Source organism: Argiope bruennichi, chromosome 5 (genome assembly GCF_947563725.1).
Source record: "Argiope bruennichi chromosome 5, qqArgBrue1.1, whole genome shotgun sequence".
Lineage (NCBI taxonomy): Eukaryota > Metazoa > Arthropoda > Arachnida > Araneae > Araneidae > Argiope > Argiope bruennichi.
In genome coordinates, this window is record NC_079155.1 from 20,016,227 (window position 1) to 20,038,518 (window position 22,292).

At 29.4% G+C, this 22,292-nt stretch overlaps 1 protein-coding gene across 3 annotated transcripts in view; it reads left to right on the top strand.

Annotated features, from left to right (window-relative positions):
- Positions 1-740: 740 nt before the first annotated feature.
- Positions 741-22,292, top strand: part of LOC129969022 (cyclin-dependent kinase 5 homolog) — a 44,717-nt gene continuing 23,165 nt past the window's right edge. For all 3 annotated transcript variants that reach the window (XM_056083419.1, XM_056083420.1, XM_056083418.1), the window contains exons 1-9: positions 741-1,090; positions 1,595-1,667; positions 5,668-5,742; positions 5,934-6,033; positions 10,790-10,874; positions 10,991-11,058; positions 18,934-18,986; positions 19,073-19,136; positions 21,762-21,821. In XM_056083419.1, the coding sequence (XP_055939394.1) occupies positions 1,001-1,090; positions 1,595-1,667; positions 5,668-5,742; positions 5,934-6,033; positions 10,790-10,874; positions 10,991-11,058; positions 18,934-18,986; positions 19,073-19,136; positions 21,762-21,821 (668 nt within the window). In that variant the 5' untranslated portion in view covers positions 741-1,000. The remainder of the gene's footprint in view (positions 1,091-1,594; positions 1,668-5,667; positions 5,743-5,933; positions 6,034-10,789; positions 10,875-10,990; positions 11,059-18,933; positions 18,987-19,072; positions 19,137-21,761; positions 21,822-22,292) is intronic.

The following is a 22,292-nucleotide window of genomic DNA, read 5'->3' on the forward strand; positions in this document are numbered from 1 at the left end:
AAAATTAATTACTCTAAATACAGTTTAAATAATGCTGTATGTTCATAGACTTCATTGAAACTGACACGGTACTTTTGCAATGAAATATTCATTTTAAATATTTTGAATTTTCCTAATATATATATATATATATATATTGTTGTAAAGCATAACTAAATAAATATCTTTCATCTACTAAAAAAGAAAGATTGTTCCACTAAAATATTTTGTATGGATTTAGTGGAAAATATTATCATTTATAAGTGTTGATTATTCACTTAAGAACTGTTATATTTTAAAGAATATTTCTGTCCAATTATTTTTACTTTGTCTTAAGTGTTGATCATATATATATATATATATATATATATATATATATATATTGAATTACTGATTTTAAATAATGCCTTAAAATAAAATTTTAGTTTGAAATTTCTTTTTTTTTTCTCACTTTAATGTGCAATTATTTTTTTTAATGAAAAGAAATCAGAAAATTGTTATAATTTATAATCAGTCAACGACTTTTAAATACTTCGAATTTTTTTTATATTCCAACAAATATTATAATCATTTAAAATGAATAGTATGCACTTGGTTTCTTTTCTCAAAAAAATTAATGGAATGCATAAACGAAGATTGGATTTATCGATTGTAGTTAAGATAATTTATTTTTTGGTTGATATTGTTGATCGTCATGATGAGTGTAATTCATCAATAGTTGTACGACAAACTCTCTAAAGTCGCGATCCAATGAGCTTTGTGTTGGCTTAAAGTGCATGACGCCATTCTGTCAACCCTTGACGTTCTGTCTATGATTCGAACGGATTTATTTATTTCTCAGTTCTCGAATTTGTTTTTCTATGCAATGAATCCGGATCCATCCCTGAATTAACAAACATAATATTTATTTTACGAATGCCGCTTAGCAGAGTTTGTTTAGTAAGAGTATTTGTATAGAGAGAACTTCAACTTGTTGCATTTAATTTTTTCTGATTTTAGAGAAAACTGCTTTAAAATCTCAATGGTTCGTATACCAGGTCTCGATTTAGTTAGTCCATATACAGGTCATCCATTTGGAGGTTTTTGCAGTATTCCTCCAAAGCTTAATGAGGTAAATATGGTTTTCAAATTAATTTTAGTGCATTTTTAATTCAAAGTAATTTGTTGTGCATTTGGATATTTTTAAAAATTTTGTTCTGTTTTTAAATGTAAACATATTCTTCTGTTTTCTGAATTTTAGTGTAATCGTAATTGAAGATTTCGAATTAATAGACTTTTATTGGAATTATGTTTTAATATCTTCATTTATTTGAAAGTAAATCGATTAAGACAGCAATACGTTATAATTTTATATGCTGAACAATATAATAAGTTTTACATCTGTGCTGTCCTTAATTAACAGATTACTAGACAAGTTCTAGTTTCACTTTGAAATGTTATTGTTTTTTTTCCCAGTTAAAATTATTTTATATTTAATTTCAGTTTTCAATTTGCATACACTTTTGTTGTTGTAATGTCTTCAAAATCAAATTTTAAAAATTAAAAATAGTTGTAATTTTGTGAATTTTTGAAATGTACTAAATTGCAATAATACAACAATTTATCTTTATTCCAGATTGGAAGCATACGTTCTTCTGAGAAATTTGCCCTTGATTTTGAAAAGAAGCCGAGGCCTGCAATATCTCTAAGTTAGTGTATTTTTTTTAACATACTAAATTATATTCTTTGCTTTATTTATTTCATGTATATTATAATATTCTGTCTTAATATCAAAAAATCTGACTTTAGTCCATTTTCTGTGAATGTAAGATTTATCATTTAATATAGCTGTACTTGTAAACAAATGGAATTTTTTATATCATATCTTCCATAAGTGAAATTAATTTGTTTTATAATGACCACTATAATAAAAATTATGTCTTATGTTGCTTCTTTTAACAGCCTACTGCATTGGATAATAGTTTGATATAATTCATGGAAAACATCTAAAATATTTAGGTATACTTAAGTATGGTTTATTTCTTAACTTTGATGCCTTTTTTTTTTTTTTTTCCTGACTATTCTAATAAATAGAAACTAGAAATGAATTCTATTTTAATGTTTGCTTCTCCTCTTCAAATTTTGAAATGTTTATTTCTTGATTCACAATTAATTTTCTTGATACTTTTCTTTTAGTCTGACTATAATTTATTGCCAAAATATGTACTTATAAGCTTTTTAAAAAAACTTTGTACCATGTTTCTCTAATTTGCAGCTAGCATCTTATTTTAGATTTCTCCAATCTGTTCTGTAAAAAAATTCCAACAAATATTTTTTACTTTACAGTTAATATGTTATATATAGATTAGATAAAAATAAATCAAACGTATTTCTCTATTAATACAAAATACATAACATTGTTAGGATATTCTGTTGCCATTCAGGATATCAAATAACATCATGGAGCTCTATACAACATGTTGTATTAGTAAAAATGAATAAAATGAAAATTTATTGACTAAATTTTTTAAACCTGTTTATTGCTACATGTTTTTCTGAAATGTTAAACACAGCTATTCCTAGCTCCTTTCCTCTTTTGAATTCATGATAGGAACTACCAAAAATCTAGCTTTACACTACACGAAAAAAGTAGCCAATAGATTAGTAGTAAAATTAGGAAGTTGGTTAGTAGTAATAAAGTAACAAATTTTCTATGCTTTGCACTTTGAAAAAGACATTCGTCTTTCTGTGATAACCAAGACTCAATTAACTCCAATTAAAAATATATATAATTCCCTATTTAAATTCTCATGTAACAAACGAATTCATAAAGGCTCCAAACTGTTACTTGCAGTTAAAATTTGGTACTCTAACTCCTACTGTAGTAGTAAATTTTTTATTTACTGAAGGGCATTGGAAAGCAGTAAAGCAGTTAAAGCTGTTCATTATAAGAGTAACAAAGAGGTATTCCTTTTGATATATAAATATAAACTTGTATTTATCGCTTGTAATGACCAAAAAGCGCCAAGAAAAAGTTCCACAATTTGGCCATGTCAATCATCTACTAACTATATAGCATGTGATTTGCACACTTAAAATTTTTCATAATGAATACAAATGCACTTGTATTTGTATAATTTGGTGAAATTTTTTCTTGCTATTTTTTAGTCACCATTAAAATCAAATTTTACCATATAAAGTATCTGCATCTAGCGAAATTCATGCAAGCTATACTTATTTATTAGTTTGTATCTGCTGTACTTAATATCATGCCTATGAAATTAAATATAAAATGTTGATAAAATTATAACAATTACATATCTTATTCTGCTCTGTGAGGGACTTGGGACATCCATTTCAGGATGCTAAGTGACATGTTTTGAGAATACTACTTAATATGGAGGTGATATATTTTTCTGTAGAAAATTATTGTAAGAATCTATTTGCATAACTCATTAATGAAAAAATTGCCCATCTGATGCTTACAGTGGCTGCTATTTATTCAATAGAAAAGTTTTTTGGTGATTTTGTTTTGTTTTCACTGTAAAGAATTTTGTATTCTTAACACATTGGTATGCTGCTGTTGTTGTTCTAATTGTTGAGTAGAATAATTCTTTATTAATCTTTTAATTAATTTTTGAAACTAAATATTCCATATATAATTAAAGGATACTCTTCAATTATAACTGTACCTATAGTTTTAAATATTAAATTATGGCATTCTGGTTTATTTCTTTTCATACATTATTGGTACATTATTATACAAGATTCATGGTATAATACTATATAACATGCATACAGAATTCTTAATTTTGAAGTTCCAATGAAAGTATTAGATCTCTGCTCCGTAACTGTAATCTATGTAAATAAAATAACATTTCAAAATCATAGGATTTTTCACTCTCTTTCTACTTTCCATTTTCAACTAATCTTGTTTTTTTCCCGAACATGTACATTTCAGTTGAAATTGGAAACAAAAAGTTGAATATTCTGGCTGTTATTTGAAAGCTTAAATAATTAGAAATACTTGATATTATACATTAAACTATTTTTATCTCACTTTTTCAAAAAAAAAATCTATATTTTACTATTAGAAACCTACATATTATCATCACAGGTATTAATTATTTACAAAATAGAAAATGTGACCTTGAAATGCCTATTATATTTACATACACTATAGCAAATCATAGATTTATTTTTTATTAGCAAATGCAGTAAAAATTGTTCTGATTCTTAGCTACAAAAGCCAGATTTGAAAAAATTCTTTATTTCGAAGTACACAGAAGAAAATAAACTAAGATGAAAAAGGCACTGAATATTAAAATAGTTCTTGCAAAACTGATTGAGTCTACTACTTATATAAGTATTTTACACAATGTAAATCCCCATAAGGTAAATAAAAATTAAATTTGCAGACTTATGAAGTGCTATGCATATTTTTCAAGTTCTTGAAATTAGATAAATTTTTACTTTAAATAATATCAAAGTCAGAGAGAATTCTTGCTTGCATGGTAATTTTTCAGAAATAGAATGGAACTTGAAGCTTTTCAAATGTTAAAATAATATGGTGAGGAGATTTAAGTAGTAAGAGAGATTTGGTATTCTAGAATTATTAGACTTATCTTTCTCACAGTAGAAATAAGAAATTTAATATATATTTATTCTAGAAGAACCTCATAATTATAGCTCCTTGTGGATTCTAATCTCAGTAATTTGTCTGATAGTATAATTAATATAGATAGTATAATTAAGAATATTATAACTAATATATCTTTACAATTAAACTTGTTAAATATGTTCAAGTACTGTATGAGGGAATTGAGTTTTTAAACCTCCAAGTACCATTTTAATACCAATGATATCAACTTAATTTTTTTTTTTATTTATTTTTTGGAACCATATTTTGCACTTTTATGCAAATTATTTTATAAAGAATATAATTGTCTCTGTGGTGCCATCTAAAGTCAAAGTCAAGCTTGAAATTACATATTAAAGCTTTGTTATCTATGGGGATAGAATAGGATCCATTTTGAAATTAAGAAAAAAGTATCTGCAATTTTCATATGTGTCATTCTAGAGAACATAATAGTAAATCCATAAAAATTACTGGAGCCATATGCAAATGTTTAAAAGCACTATCCTTTATGTCGTGTTGTTAAATTATTGTGAGATCATTAGATGAGTCTCTTTAACAACTATTAATATGGAAAAATACAACTGATTGAAAAGAAAATTGATTTTGAGGAAATTGGTATACTTGGCTATGACTGATTAAAAGAAATTGTAAAGTGTGTCTCGAAATGTCTTTCATAATATTCAGGCTAATGAAACAGAAAACAAATGCAGGAAAAATAACAAGTTATAGTAGATATGAATTGTTGGTATCTCTAACATCAAAATAGACTTGATATCCTATGATGCTTGGTTCTTGGCTATCTATTCCTAAGACCAAAAGATATCAATCAGCTATTTGTATATAAACTAAAGTTAATGGGGAAGATTTTTTTTTTTTTTTTTTTTTTGTATTTAATAGTATGATTACTTTTTTATTTTTAGAATTGATATATCCATGAAGCATTAAGATGGTATCTTTATTATGAGCATTTTAAGCTACTAATAATGCAGTCTTTTTTTTTTTTTTTTTACTATATTATCAAAAATTAAGTCCTTCAGAATTCTTTAGTATCAGGTCTACTTTTTTTCTAGCTCAAGGCCATGATTCAGAAAACTCAAAAAATGTTTCTTTAGTTGTTTATGGAGAAATCCAGGATCCTGATGATGGTAAATATTAAATTTATTTTTTTTCCTCTTTTAGTTAATCTCTTATCCAAAAATGTAAGAATGCATACTGATAAGCTGCATTAAATTTATACATCATTTTAATTTTTGAATAATGTATAAATGTGTCTGATGATAAATAGGTTTCTTTTTATTAAAGCAAATACTCATTAAAATTATTCTTTACCCTTTAGAATTAACAGATATTTTACTAGAAGTGGACATTATAAAAAGCTTAAATCATGAAAATGTATTGAAATTCTATGAAATTATTTCTGGACCTAAAGTAACCGAGTAAGTATTTTTTCTTACTGTGGATTTGAGTTTAATTTTATAAATACATTTGTTGATTTACTCAGAGCTGTTTAAAATGAAAATATATTGATACCTTATATTTTTAATGTAAAAATGGATTTTATATAAAATATTATAAAATATGAACCTCTTGCATCTTCTGCAGTTTTTATTTTAATTTGCAGTTCTTTAAAAATAAAAATGCAGTTTTTTTTTTACAGGCATTGTTTGGAATAAAAATATTTTCATGCCTATTATCTTTATTATATGAAAAAACACTTGTGTAAAATATTATAATACACAAAATTTTTCAGTGTGTGATACTTTAAAAAAAAATTTTATGAAAACGCTGGTTAAACTGAATAATTTTTCAAATTGTTGAAAGTCCATTTTCTCATTAAGTTATAAATTCTAATAAGAAAAGTCATAAAATTTAATTAAACATTACAAGAGGTAGCACAGAGCAAATAAATAAAATTTTTAAAAATATCTATACTATAGTTATTGAATAGAAATAGCAATGCTAAATAGATTGAATTGAAAATTTATGTTGTTGTGTAAATGTTATGTTTATATATTTCACTAAAAAAGAAGCTTTTTTTTATTGTTATTATTCTTGATTAAGTTTACAAATCTGATCATCACAAATGCTACTTCTACAGCAGGTGCACAATGAATACAAAGTTTTTCTAATTAATAAAAAATCAACTATTTAATTAATTGTCATAAAACCTTCCTTACACTTTGCAGCATTTGTTGACAAAATTGGATGAATATCTCTTGAAAAGTGTAGATATGCATTAGTAACATATGTCTGGAATTGGTTCTTTTAACTGCTAGTCACAAAGACAGGCTAGTAGAAATTTAATAATTGATTATTTGATTAGCACTGTTTTACAATAGATGTTCAAACAAGTGACTAACATTTCACATTTTAAAGAAGCCAAGTATGTTCCTTGCATCTCCAATGACAACTTACAGTCTTATGACAAGATTTTGTTAAATATTAATGGGAGTATCATAACTGGTATTTTCCAAATGTTCCCACCTAAAGGAATCGAAGTATGACAAAATCTGATGACCTTGGTGGTAAATAAAAGGTCCACCTCAAGTTATCCAGAGGTTTGCATATGCCATGTCTAGGTAATTCCAGGCATTAGTGGTAAAATGTGCAGAAGCATCATCATGTTATAACCAGATGCAAGGACTCCAGTTAGCAACGTCTATTGCAGGAAGTTGGGAGCATGTGTGTCTGTCTAAACAATGAATGGGAAAGATGTAAATCCAACCATATAATTATTAACCATTCCAAACAAATTTTGATCAAAAAAAGTATCCTTTAGTGTGGTTTTTATGTACCCACTCATGTGCATGCTGGCCATTAAGTAGAAATAGAGCATTCTAACCATTATTACTTTTTCATGTAAATATTTCTTCAATAGTAAGCATGCAGAAAAGTCCAGCTGTATCGAACTCTGTGGCATTGACTAGCAGACACTTTATGCATCTACATTAAACGCCTGGCATTCTCTGCAAATGGAAGAGGAACATACTTTCATTTTGTGAAGTCTCATATACAGAGAATACCTCAGACCCAGGGACTTGAGCTCTTGCAGTTATGGAAGGATTCAGTTCAAACTACACACAAAACTTTTTTTTTACGCTACACAAGCTGTGGTGTGACCTATATCTTATCTACTTATTTTGCAAAATATATTCCCAAAGAGCTGGCAGTGAACAGACTTTGACGTTTGTGGATTAAATAGTTGTTTATTTAGAGTTTGTTCTTTGCACAAACTCTAAACTGATAATTCATTTCCATCCACTGTCCCATACATCAGATAGTTTTGTATGTGCAAAGTGATGCATAATATTGTTACAAACCTGTAATTTTACTTCCCAGCGCGAATAGTGTCATCATAAAAAAAGACAGTTTTACAGTCATCTGTATTGGATGCTGTCGGATGCCGAGCCAGTGATCCCAATGCTTGGCGACAAAATGTATAATGCTCGAAACTTCGAGAATTTTGTCGATCTTTACAATAGGAGCCGAGATACGCCTGATTGGTCTAGCAGCTTCTAGCTCCGCCTCCCTGGAACTATAAAAGGCCGGCAATCTCAAGCTGTAGTGTGTCGGCGAGAGTCGTCGTCATGAATTGTATTCGGAGTCGTCGACTAGTAACGAGTCTTCGAGAGGATAGTGAAGAAACAGCGTTGTGTGGAGCGAGTGCTGAACTGCTGTGTGCCGAATCCTATTGTCTATTGTGGAAGCAGCATCGTATCTTTTGTGTAGTAGCCAGTTGTGAGAAGTAGTGAGTCGGCAACAAAAGCGAGAAGTTCAGCCGTTTGGAGAGAACGTGCAGCCCCGAAGATCCCCTCTCCTGCTGGTTTTTGTCTGGCCGCTTTGTGTGCTGTGGTCGATTAATACTTGTTGGCTACTATCTGCTGTAGTGTGCTGTCCTGTGTTCGTCTCGGCTGTAAATATTTGTCGTCTGTGTATTCGTCGTCTTTGTGTACTCGTGCTCTTCGTGCAAATAAACGTCGTTGTGTTCTACTGAGGCCTGCTGATTGTGTTCTTACAACATACACTCACTATCAAGCGAACCCGGCGATGAGAAAAATACGTAACAATATTTTAATTCCCATTCAGCAAATGACATAATTATTTCTAGATGACATTAGTTGCTATGACCTATGCTGTCTACTATCACTTAAATAAGCTAATTCTGGGCACACATTTTACAACAAAAAATACTTATTTTGATCCCTCTACTTCCACTTCTTTAAAATTGTGCCAGATATTTTTTAAGAACCCTGTCTACATAATGGAATTGTCTTGAAGATTATTTGATATTCCTAAAAGACTTCAAAACAAGCATAAACTCTTTGGACACAAAATTATTTTAATATTGGTCATTCACCTGTAATCAATAAACTTTACAATAAATGTATTTCATGATATATAATGAATCTTTGTTATACATATGCATTTTTCCTGGAAAGTTTCTTTTGACACAAATAAATTGTACTTTGTATTACAATTCTATGTTTATTTATTAGATAGCTTAATTTCGATTATAATATAATTTTCAGATAATAATTTATTTCCATTTAATGGTATTACAAATCTTTAAATCCTTCCAAAATAATCTCGTAGGTGTCTATCGCATTTGAAGTAGCAGTTCATTGATGCTTTTTAATATTATATTTATTTGCCATATTTATATATATTGCACAAATAAAAAATGAAGACTTCTTTTTATTGCTTATAATTTAATCATAATTTGCTTGTTAAAATAATTTCAAGGAGATTATTTTATCTGTTTCATCAGATATATATTTTCTTTATCTTTTCTTCATTGATGCAGAGAATTGCTGCTTTTACATTTGAATGGCATTAATGCCTATTCATGATAGGGACTTGCGAATTTGAGATTTATAACCCACTATTGAGAAAACCCTCTGTTTGTACATTAAATTTGTCAGCGGTTAGACATTTAATCGATGTGCTTTTGAAGTTTGGAAGAATATTTGTATGCTCAGGAATAGTCCTCATTATCTAATTGTTGTTTAAAGTTATGAGTTCTATCTCAAAATAGTCTTTAATGCAGCTGCAAAGTGGGCAATTATTAACTAAAATCTTTTCATTGAGGTGCATTTCATATTTTTATGAACGTATATAGAATCATCCGATTGTTCCTACCTTCAGAAAAATTATTTATATGTCATAGAATCAAGTAAAAATTGTGCTTTGTGGATTCAGGAATTAAATTCTCGGATCGAAATACAAGAAAAAGTTATTATAGTCTTTAATTACATATTAATTACTTTCTGGTGCACATTAAATTCATGAGGGTCAAACATCCTCCTGCTGGTATGGTGTGGAAGTTTGGAGAGGGGATGCCAGCTCAGGTGTTGCCCTCATCATCCGACCGTGGTTCAAAATTACAAGGTCTGTCCCAAAATAGCCCTAGTGTTGCTTTAAAACGGGACATTAATATTATTAAACTAAACTACATATTAATTACTTCACTTGATGATAAAGACAAATTTCTTAATTAAAAATCTTATATAAGATTCCAGTTTTTGAATTCTTGTGATTCCAATGTGAAAATTTATTAGGGCGTTATATCAACATATAACAATTGTATTTTATAAAAATAAAACTCAAATTTTTTTTTTATTATTATTATTATATATATTCTATACCACCTTTTTCTTTCTGAATGATGATTGAATCTGTGGACAGATACAATGTTCTTATTTTGGTAATTAATATGCTAATTTAATTTTGAAATTTGATGAAAAAAATGACAAAGATTCAGCATATATTATCTCTGTTTAATTTACATTTTTAAAAAATTAAAAACACTAGTTGATTTATCTTATATTTCTTACCTACATATCCTATTTGGATTAGTCAGGTTTCTCTGTCTTGGACGCCTTATATTTCTGTGAATGAAAATATTTTATGTCTTTATTTAATAGAAAATTAAATGTTTTGTTGTCATTGAATCTATCCAAATCTTTATTATTTCAGCATTCATAAGCAAAATTTGAAGTTTTAATAACATAGCAAATATACTTAATAGCATAAGTTATAGATTGAATAAGTTTTTGTAAGCAAACAGTGTTTTAATTGTTAAAATACAACATTTGATTTACTTTCATAAAATTTGAATTGTAGTGCTTTACTGTGTATGCAATATGTATCTAAATATTTTAATTGAATACTTATCTAATTATTTTTATCCAGTGTAGCTTTAGTGTTTGAACCTTTTGGTATTGTAATGACCAGAATTATGGAAGAAAAGATTGGTAAACTTTATAATCCTCCTGTAGTAAGTTACAAATTTAATGAATAATTTTTCTCCTAGAATTAAATTTAATTATTTTTGATGTTGAATTTATTATGAGCTGTTTTAAACATCTTTCATTTATATTAATTTTATTTTAGGTCAAAACCATAATGAGAGACCTTTTTACTGCTCTTGCTTATTTGCATAAAAATGGTATTATACATAGGTAAGTACTATGTTAGTAAAAAGATTTGATTAATGATGAAAATAATATTTTTCATGCATTAATTCACTTGTTAAATTAATATTGATAATTTATAACTTTAAGATCTGAGTAATTTTAATATTTAGCAAAATAAATACATAGTATAGTTCATGTAAATTATTTACTTGCTTGTACTAGTTGCACCTAAAATGATGACTTATAATACTAAATTAAAAATATAAATCAAATTATAAAAATTATACATAACTGTATCCTTTCTAGGAAATAGAAACTCACTTTGTTACTCTGGGGCTCACATTTTAAAAACCATTTGTATTTTTTTTAATCAATTTTTCAATTTATTAATATAATTATTACTACTGGAATCAATATATTAAATAAGTGGGATTTATTAAAGAGTATTTGTTAGATTCTTACCTATTGCAATTGTTCTCATAAGAGGACTTTGGTCCAAATCTTCATTGTTCATGGTCCCTAGAACACAAAATCACTCATTGTTCCAATATATAATATTTTAAACATATAATTAAAATAAATTTAATTGAATTTAAATTGAAGTGAGAAAATAGGACATTGAAAATTTCAGCTGAGTATGTAGATGGACCATCCTGTTCAGAGAAGTGAAAATTACATGGAGGGGGGAGAGACTTTCATTTCCTATTGACTATGTTAATATTAAAGACAAATCAAATTAAATAAATTATTAATAACAATAATGTACATCTTTTCAGCTGTAAATTTTCAAAAACTAATTCTTTAAAAATTAGAGGCTGAAAATGGGTTTTCAATTCCTCTCTTTGACAATTTTTGACTTATTATTTTTATGTACTGGAGACAATTTATAAATTGTGCGATGCAATGTCATGAAAAATACATGATGTGCAATGAAAAAAAAAACACATTGTAATTACTTCAAACAAAATTATCACATTGTTCTTAGGTAGCTGATGCTTGATTAAAAAGGTATTCCCAAAGTTTCTAAATTTTAATGAGGATTTAATTAAAAATTAATTGAAATGTGAACATTTTTCTGAATAACTTTGGATAATAATGTTACATATAAATTGTTTTTACTTTATTTTAACATTTCAGCAGTTAGCTATTTAATGATAATAATTTTATTTCATCTGAGAAATTTTTAATGGAATTTGTTTGAATGCATAAGGATGATGAAGGAGAGCTTTATGTGGGTGTTATGTTCATAGCTCAAGGCAAACTAAAATTGATGAGTTTAAAATAGTCTTTAAGAGAATCTGACCAAGAACCTATAGGCAGGCTTAAAGACATTCGCAATTCCATTCATTGACAATACTTCAATAATAACTGATATCTTTTCGATCACTTTGAATGAGACAAAACTTTGATATGTGTCTTTTTTTATTTATTATTTTTATTTTTGAGTATGCAAAATATTCGAAGAAAAAGCATAATAATCATCAAAAAATTGAAACGTGATATTTTTCTTTTCAAATTTCCTCTAGTCAGAAAAACACATTTTTGGAATTTTGTCTGTGAAATCAGTTGCTTAAAAACGCTTTGAGCTAGATGGATGAAATTTGGTATATGGTCTATGCATTAGGGTTGCCACTCAAATCTGGAAGAAAAAAAATCCCTGCTTGTATATTCAAATACGAGGAAATGCGCACACATAGCACTTATAGTAGCACACTTATGTGCTAATATAATGCAATTATGTTAAGAAATAGGAAAGGAAGCAACAATTTAACTTTATTCGAAATAATAGCAAATTAAAAAAAAGGTTTATATTTTACAGGGAAAAAAACTATTTATTATCTAGCATGATAGTTTGTTAACTATCGGGATGATATATGTTACCTCTCATTCTCTTTAATTGTAAGTCACATTAGGTTGAGGATTTGGGTGGAATAATACAGGAAACATGTTTATCATGATGCAAATCATTTACTGATTATTTAACAAAAAAAGTAGCAAAGCAAGATTACTTTTATTATTATTTATTCATTCTTGACATCATCACTACATTTGTGCATCAATTTCTGCAATCTCTGCTGATTTTTCAGCCATCCGTTTCATTGAGCTAATCCGTAACAAATAATTCACGACATTTTTGTGCGCCCTAACATACATTTTTTAGCTGTTTCACTTTCAGTGAATATATTTACGATATATCATTGAATGCATTGAAGGACGAATGGAATGCAACAAGGTTTAATGCCCATAAAAATTCAGCTTTAAATTATTGTTTTTGAACTAAAAAGTTCGAAATTGGTGTATTTTCGGCATTAAATGTAAACGTTTTCGGATAAAACTAAGTCCAATATCAATGATGAATCTTTTGTCATGACTAGTAAGTGCTTTTTTTTTTACCCCCTTATTTACTAAGCTTATTCTCTTACAAAGCGAAAAGTACGCAACAAATGAATTTTGCATAATTTCTCCAGCCCATTCAACAATATCGGAATTTTTTTTTATCCGTCTATATCGTATTAAATACTGTTATGGATTTTACTTCCTATTTCGTCGGTCGGGGTTCTTTTAAGATTTGATGGTCGATGTAGAAATGAACAGTCCTTTAGTAAAAAACAATGACGACGTTTATTAACACAAAAGACATGAATACAGAGAGATGGCAAATACACAGACGACAAATATATACAGCCGAGACGAAGACAGGCAACAGATAGCAGCAAACTACAACAAACAGTAGCTTACAAGTCGTAATCGGTAGTGATAAAAACCAGAGCACACAAAGCGGCCAGACAGAATTCAGCAGGAGAGTGAATCTTCGTAGATTCACTCTACGCTCACGTAGGTCTCTCCAAACGGCTGAAATTCTCCACTGTCCCGTCACTTCCAGCTGCCGACACACTACTACACGACTGGCCACTCCTCAAAGGACTCAATGCTTCCACATTAAATGCAAGGACTCGGCACACAGCTCAGTTCAGCTCTCGCTTGAGCTCCACACAAAGTTGGCACTTCGCCGGACTATACCGCCGTTGCTTCGCTATCCTCTCGACGATAGAGATGACGAATATTTTAAGAGCGGTTATTACGTAACCAATATCAAAAAGTCACAAATACAAGTGATCAATACTTTTCAAAGAGGGGTATGATTCAAATCCTTGATACGATCTTACTGGTGATATTTCGATTACAGGTTTTAGATATCGATAGGAAGTAACAATCGATACGATATCACTGAAATTAGCCGGAGCGGTGACTTCACTGGAAAGTAACAATCGATACGATCTGTCCAATGGAAGCTCTCGAAAGAAATCTGTGATTGGATTGAAAAGTGAACGGACCAGTTATTGGAATTATCGTATCGTATCATTGAATTGCATATCACTGAAATTTATCGGAGCGGTGATTTCAGTGCGAAGTCACCGCTCCACTTTACGAGAGTGCCCGATATTCGTATTTGATGATGCACTATTCCATACAGATAATTTTTAATTGCTCGTGACATGATTGACTTTGATTACATGTATTCTGTTTACTGCTGGCGCCATCTATTGGTAGAATATAGGACTAAAGTAAACATTTTAAAGAAATGACATATATTTTTAACTCACCTTTTCCAGAAAATGGTTCACTCTAATAAAAAAATTAAATAAATAGTTTTGAGAAAAAAAATAAAATTTAAGAAGTAAGCTGAAACAGACAAATTAATTCAATCACACGTTAATTAAATTAGTAAATTAAGTATTAATTACAATCAATAAATTTTATATTTAATATTAAGTAATAATTTTTAATTAATAATATGATTGAAATAACAGATATTTGGAACGCATATTTAAAAATAACAATAGCAATATTATTTGTTATTCAAAAAACCGTGGATTATGCATCTCTACTCGACGACTCGTTACTTGTTTATGACTCCGATTCCTGTTGATGGATGACTCCGATTCTACGATTTCTTGCGATGTTGTGAGTGGGTTACAGCACATTGGGACCGCAGGCCCCACCATCTGAAAATCTAGTAAGGTGAGTTTGATACTGATGGAACTGTCTTATTGGATTAGAATATGCATAACTTATTTTATGGATTTGTTTAGTATATTTATTATTTCAATTACGAAATGAGACAGAAAAAAAAACAGGTGAGGTTTGATGATCTGATTTATATCATGTTGATTTCGCTTAATCAGATGTTTAGGATGCGGCGAGGTCTGCGTTTGTTAGCGGTATCACTTGTATCGTAATCTGGCAGGTTTTTGAGGGTGGAATTTTCGATTTTTATGTTGCTGTAAAAACTTTTTGCGAGTTTTATTATGAAGTCTTTAATTGGAGGGATGTCCAGTGCATGGGCTATGTTGACATTTCTATGGTACCATTTGGCTGAGGGAATCATCCTAAGGGTTTTATTTTCCAGTGCAATTATGTTTTGGAGGTTGTTTTTTTGCTGTTGCAGCCCAAACCGGGCAGGCATATGTGATTATGGGGCGGAGGTAAGCTAGGTAGATTAGCACCTTGCTATCAAGTGAGAGACCTGAATTTCTGCAGATTAGGGGGTATTGTGTTCTAAAAGCATTGTTGAACTTCTCCCTTGTTTTTTCGATGTGTGATCTATAGTTCAGGTTCCTGCCCAGCGTTATTCCAAGGTATTTGACTTCGTTTCTCCAATTGATTTCCGTTCCATATATTTTAATTTTGGGCCAGTTGTTGATTTTTTTGGCTTCTGTTTTGTCAACATTTAGTATGATTTTCCAGGTATTCAATCATTTTTCTAAGTTAATGATATATTTTTGAAGTGGGACTATTGCTTCTTCTGGGATTTGCCTTGTGAGAGGATGGCAGTGTCATCTGCGTAGAGGCTAATCATTATATTATCCTGCTGGGGAATGTCATTTAGATAAATTAGAAATATGATTGTGGCAATTATCCCACCTGGGGGTACACCTGCTTTTATTTGTCTTTACTTAGAGTTGGTTTATTTAATTTGTATGGTGAAATGCCTGTTGGTTAGATAGGAATTGATTAGTTCGATAATTGTTCTGGGAAATTTGTAAGCTATTAATTTATGAATAAGGCCTGGGATTCAGACCTTGTCAAAGGCTTTGGCAATGTCAAGGAATTTTGCAGAAGTTTGTTTTCTATTTTTTCCTACCCTCGTGTATATACTCGATCATTCTTAGGAGTTGGTGAGTAGTTGAGAGTTTTTCGAAAAACCAAACCGAAACACCGAATTGTTGTGAGATTGAGATTCCCATTTCTTTGCTGTGTGTTAGGTATCTGTTTAAAATTAATTTCTCACAGAGTTTACTGAGTGTTGATAATAACGAGATGGGTCTATAGCTTATTGGAAGGGAAGGATCTGTCTCTGGCTTTAGAATAGAAATTATTCTGGCAATTTTCCAGCAGTCAGGGAAGTGTCTAAGTTCAAAACTTTTGTTCATTAAATTTGCTATTTTAATTATTGTTTTGTCTGGGAGCTTTTTGATCATTTTATTTGTCATGGCGTCAATTCCGGGTGTACGATTCCTTACAGCTTGAGACTGCCTCCTTTTATATTCCCGGGGGGGGGGACGAGAAGCTTCTGGACCAATCAGGATTATCTCTATTCCTATTGGCTGGATTGTTAAAATTTTCGAAGTTTCCAGCGATATCTATTTTATCGCCAAATGGTCGCCAAGCTCTGAGATCACTGACACGGCACCCGATCAGCACCCACTGGGCTGATCATAGAACGGGTTTTTTTTTTTTTTTTTTAAGGTGACACTATTTGTGCTGGGAAGCAAAATTACAGGTTTGTAACTATACGGACTTAGCGCCTCTCATTGTTTAAAAAAAAATTCTCCCATCTTCTTTGAATGAGCTCACAGTTTCTCAAATAATAACAAATTTTTCAATAACTTCATGTATGGTAAACTCAACACCACCCCACTGCTTCTGCAGAATGTTGCTATTCCCGCCAGGGAAAATATAATCTGTTCTATTACGCAGTTACAGAAGTCTTGCTCATGCTCATTAGCAAAAATGCGAGAATTTAATGGGAAAAGAACAATTATTGGAAATCAAAACTGGATGGATTTTTACAGAAAAAACAGGTCAGTCTCCGCATTAAAAAATCGGGAATGGTGTTGTTCCCCCCCCCTCTAAGCTATGACTGTGTTCCTTTATTCTTGTAGTATTTAGACATCGGCATTTTTAGGTAGGAAAAAAATAACTAAGAAACTTAAAATGCCCTTTACTTTTCCGTGTTTTATGAGAATTTTCAAATTTCCCTGTATTATTATTTTTTTTAGACGATTTTTAAATTCTCTGTTTTTACAGTTTTCTCGGCTGCGTGGCAACTCTGCACATCCTATTTATAGATTTCTGTCAGATTTTGAATAAAATTTATTCAAAAATCTTTCTGTCCGGCTGTTTGAATATAAATTAATGTGATAACTACAAGACCAAGGAAGCTGGATGGGTAACATTTGGCTTGCAAATTTAATATCTAAAATGTACATATGTATCAGATTTGGAACTAGTTTGACCATCTATTGATCTGTAATTTCACAAGCATGTAAATATGAAAGTGCAAAAAAAACAGTTAATTAAATAAATGAAATTTTACATATGATTTTGTGATTACTATATTTGATCTTTGTCAAATTTTGGTTTCAATTGGTTGGAAGTAAAGGCGCCCAAAATACATTCAGTTTTCTGCTTCTTATATACACGAGAACACTGCATTCCAGTGATTAATCATCAAACATCACACCTTAATACGCATGCAATAAAAAGAAGTATATTTATAATATATATTATAATAATGAAAAAAGTATATTTATTAGAAAATGCCCGAGAAAGATTTGGGGAGCTTGTAATTATACAAAATGTATAAGTACTTTTTGGGGACACCTTGTGCAGGGTTCCATGCCACCGGCGAAACTGCAAAAACGAAATTTAAAAATCGACTTAAAAAAACGGCAAAATAAAGAGAATTTTATGTTTTTCAGTTGTTCCCTCCCTCCCCCATCTAAAAAATACTGATCTCTAAAGATTGCGAGAATAAAAAATCGTGGTCATCGCTTCCGAAAATGAAAAATTTTTATTCGCGATTGTGTAATGCGGAGACTCACCCCATTTCTACTATCACTCCCTTTTTTTTGTATAGATCAATCCAATTTCAATTTGTGAGACAATTTTTCCTTTACCATAAGATTCTCGAATTGCAGTTGATGAGCATGCGCGAGACTTCTGTAATTGTATGAAAGATTAGAATAAATTTCTCTGGCGGGAATATCAAAATTCAATCGGCAGTCGCATAGAGGTGGTATTTATTAACCCACATGTGGGTTTATTGAATGTTTGTTTATCATTTCAGAAAATGCGATCTTATTCAGTGTAGATTAAAGAATTTTTTTAAACAATGAGCTGCTTAAAATCCATATTTAAGGCGAATTGGACGGATATAAAAATCAATCCTGATTTTCTTGAAAGGGTTCGAAAAGTCTCGCAAAATCCATTTGTTGCGTGCTGCTCGCTTTGTAAGAAAATAATAAGTCAAAGTAATATGTGAAAACAGGCACTTATTAGTCATGCCAATAAAAGGAAACATACAAAATTGTGTACCAGTTCAAAAAAGACATATGTAATATTATACTTGGTATCTAAAGGAAAGAATGAGAAGATGATATGTCAAGTGCAAAAACATCAACTTTAATGCCCGAAAATAAACCGACTTTGAACTTTTTTTAGTTCAAGAACAATTATTTAAATCTGAATTTTTATGGGCATTAAAACTTACTGATAACAAAAAATAATATTTTGATCAAATCATTCTTGAATGCAATTATAAAAAAAAAAGTTGCTATCTTTATTTAAAGAACAATTAAATTTTTGATGTGTTAACTTTTCTAAATATATTAATGTGATTTCTGTTTTAAATAGGGATATTCAACCGGATAATATTCTGTTCTCATCCTCTGGTGTATTGAAACTCTGTATGTATTTTATTTTTTATTGATATTATTTATTTATATCTTCCTTTTAAAGAAATATTTCATCAATAATTTTCTTTCCTTTTTAGGGAATTTTCGGAATGCGATAATTTTTGGCCCAAAGCCAAGGAAATTAAAAGTTAGTGATCTTCGGTAAGGCTATGATTTTAATTCCTTTTTAACACAATTGTAGATAAATCATTTTCAGATATTGTAAATGAATGTTGAACTACATGAGGGATATTTTAGGATAAATCTCATTATCTTAATTACTAATCTGCTGACAATCAAGGTAAATCGCATTATCTTAATTACTAATCTGCTGACAATCAAGGTAAATCTCATTATCTTAATTACTAATCTGCTGACAATCAAGGTATATGATCCAACAATTATTCCTCAAAATTGTATCTACACAAGCATGCAAATATTTGATTTCCAGTACTGATTTGATACAAACATATACTTGTGTATTAACTGCATATCATTGGCGAATTTTAGACTTAACTGCAAGTCATTTGCAATCATAGTAAAATTTTAGTTACAACATCTTTGGCAAGAAAAAAAATGCAATTAATTTGTGCATACAGTTAATGCATAACTATCGTATAAAGTGAATTTTACATTGAATTGAATTTTAAATTCATAGTCTTGTAATTCTAAAACTAAGATCCTACTTCTAGGTAAAGGTTGTCCGTTACCATCTTTCCTTTTATCAGATTGTGCTGATTTTTGACTTGTTAAAAAAAAAAATTGATATTTTGAAAAAAAAAATTTAATAAATGTTGTGTTAATGTATCATTGCCTGTGATGCTTCAGGTCCACAATGAATCTTGATCTACTATGCTATCCACTCACCTTCATTTCAGACGAGCTCCATTTGTATATTTTGTTCTCAGTTACTTGGTGCTTTAATCATCATTACTTTGTGATAATTTCATTTTCAATCATGAAAGTAGTAGAGACTGATGCCAAAGTTTGATAACAGTATATACTGTTTACTTTTGTTGCAGTTTCTGAATGTATATGTTTCAAAATAATTTAATTATCTGTGATAGTTTGTGAAAGGATATCAAGGAGATTAAAATCAATAAAAATATTAATTAATGAATTTAAATGTAAAATTATCTTTTAACTTTTAATTGTGTTCTTTGAAATGTCAAAATGTTAGAACAAATAGTCAGTGAGATATAAAGTTATTTTCAACAGCTACATCATCATGCGCTGCAACCTATTTGACTATTTTAAGTTTTAACTCGGAGGGTCTCCCTCGAAGACCCACTTTAAGCTACTGAGTTCCTACATTTGTGGTTCAAACCTTAGAATCAGTTCTTCCCAAGGATAAAAAATATAGCTAACTCATCATATGGATATATTATAGTTCTGAATTATGTGCAGATTTTTATTTCAGGATTAGTCAATGAGTGAAATTTCTATTATAGATTGAGGTAGGTTATATTCTGTTTGGAATTTCGATTGATACTTATTGGTAAGTATCAAAGACATTTCAGTGTGGTAGAGATAGCCAATGGGCCTTCTAGACATTACAAATCTTGTAGTTTATGATGGAATTATACAAAAACATCAGTTAAGCTTGTTTAATCAAAGTATTATACTGATATAGAAATCCTTGTCACAGAATTTCAAACTGAAATGATTGATTTGCATTGTAGCAATATTTTTAAAGAAAAACTTTTAATATTATAATTCTTGGAATTTTATAAGCATCTCCCACTCACACTTAATCAATTGCATATTTTGCTCATGTTTTTTTTTTTTTTTTTTTTTTTTTTTTTTGTACTTTTGGTATTATTTATGTAAAGAAAAAGCATACTGAATGAATTACACAAAAAAACATTTGCAGGTACAAATTTTCTTATGAGCATTTGAAATCACTGTTACTAATTTCCTTTAGTAAATTTAATCCACAACTGCAAACGATTGTCAGTAAAAAGTTACAGCTACATATATCTTGTTAATATAAGTAGTCCACATAATGAAATTGTATAATTTCATTATATGAATTACCTATGTAAAAATATAAAAGGGTTTCAAAAAGGGCTTTGAATTTGACTATCAAATTAGTGAATGAAAACAAAATTACTGATACCTGGAAATTATAATTTCAACGAGACAGCATTTAACAGTATAATTTTGCTTCTATAAAAATTTTCCCATTAAAATTTTTTATTGAGGTATTTAATTTTTTTTCTGGAAACTTATATATTCAATTACAATGAATAATCTATGTTTGTTTGTTTTTTAAATCGAATGGGGATAGTAACTTGGGCATTTTTGTTTCTTAAATATGATTTATTTGTTCATTATATTAGATAGGCAGGTAAACATAATCAATATTTATGGAAATCATTCTTGTATGAGATGAAATATTCAAACACAAGAAATAGCAATTTGTAGAGAAGAATGTGAAATATAAGTGAAGTTTTTCTTTGGGAAGTATATTTTCATTTCAAACATTACAAAGGTAAGAGGGATAACATAATTGTCTGCTATTATGTTTTAAAAAATTATGTCAAAAAAATTAATTAGATACTTTTTTTGGGCTTATACCCATTTATATGTTAGATGCTTATTGGTTTTCTAAATTGAAATGAATGTTATACAATTGTGTTCTTTCAGTACCATTGTTGCCTTTACTTTTTTTCTTAATTATTCATTAAACATTGTTTCTTTTTTCCAAATTGTGTTCATGCAAAAACAAATAATTATTGAGAAACTTCTTGCACTTAATTCATTTCTGTTATGCTTTTCTTATAGATATCAAAGCCCCGAGTTACTTCTTGAAACTATGGTATACAATGAAAGTGTTGATATTTGGTAAGTTTGATGTTAATTATAGAATAGACCTTATTGAGTAAGAAAGTTTTCAAATTTCCATATTCTGCTCATAATTAATGCACTATGAAAAGCTACATGTGTTTTGTTTTATTTCAGAATTTAGTTTTAGCTCATTAAGTAACATGTGTTTCATCACTTCAATTTGCTAATAAAATAATTTTAATATAAGTAGCTGTACTTTTCATTGTGAATTTTTCTGTGGTATGATTTCACAGTACTTTTCAATTAGCTTTAGTTTAAATATTAGATCATTTCTATTTACTGGAAATACTGAAACTATGCCAAAAATGAAAATGAGAAGCTACTTTCTCATTTTTTCTCACTTCCCTGTTGAATAAAATAATACTAGTTCCATATTGGTTAAATAATACTACTCCCAAACGGATAATGGACATACCTCTTGGAAGAGTTTTACTTTGGCCAATGATGGCCATTAGAACTTGACCTGTA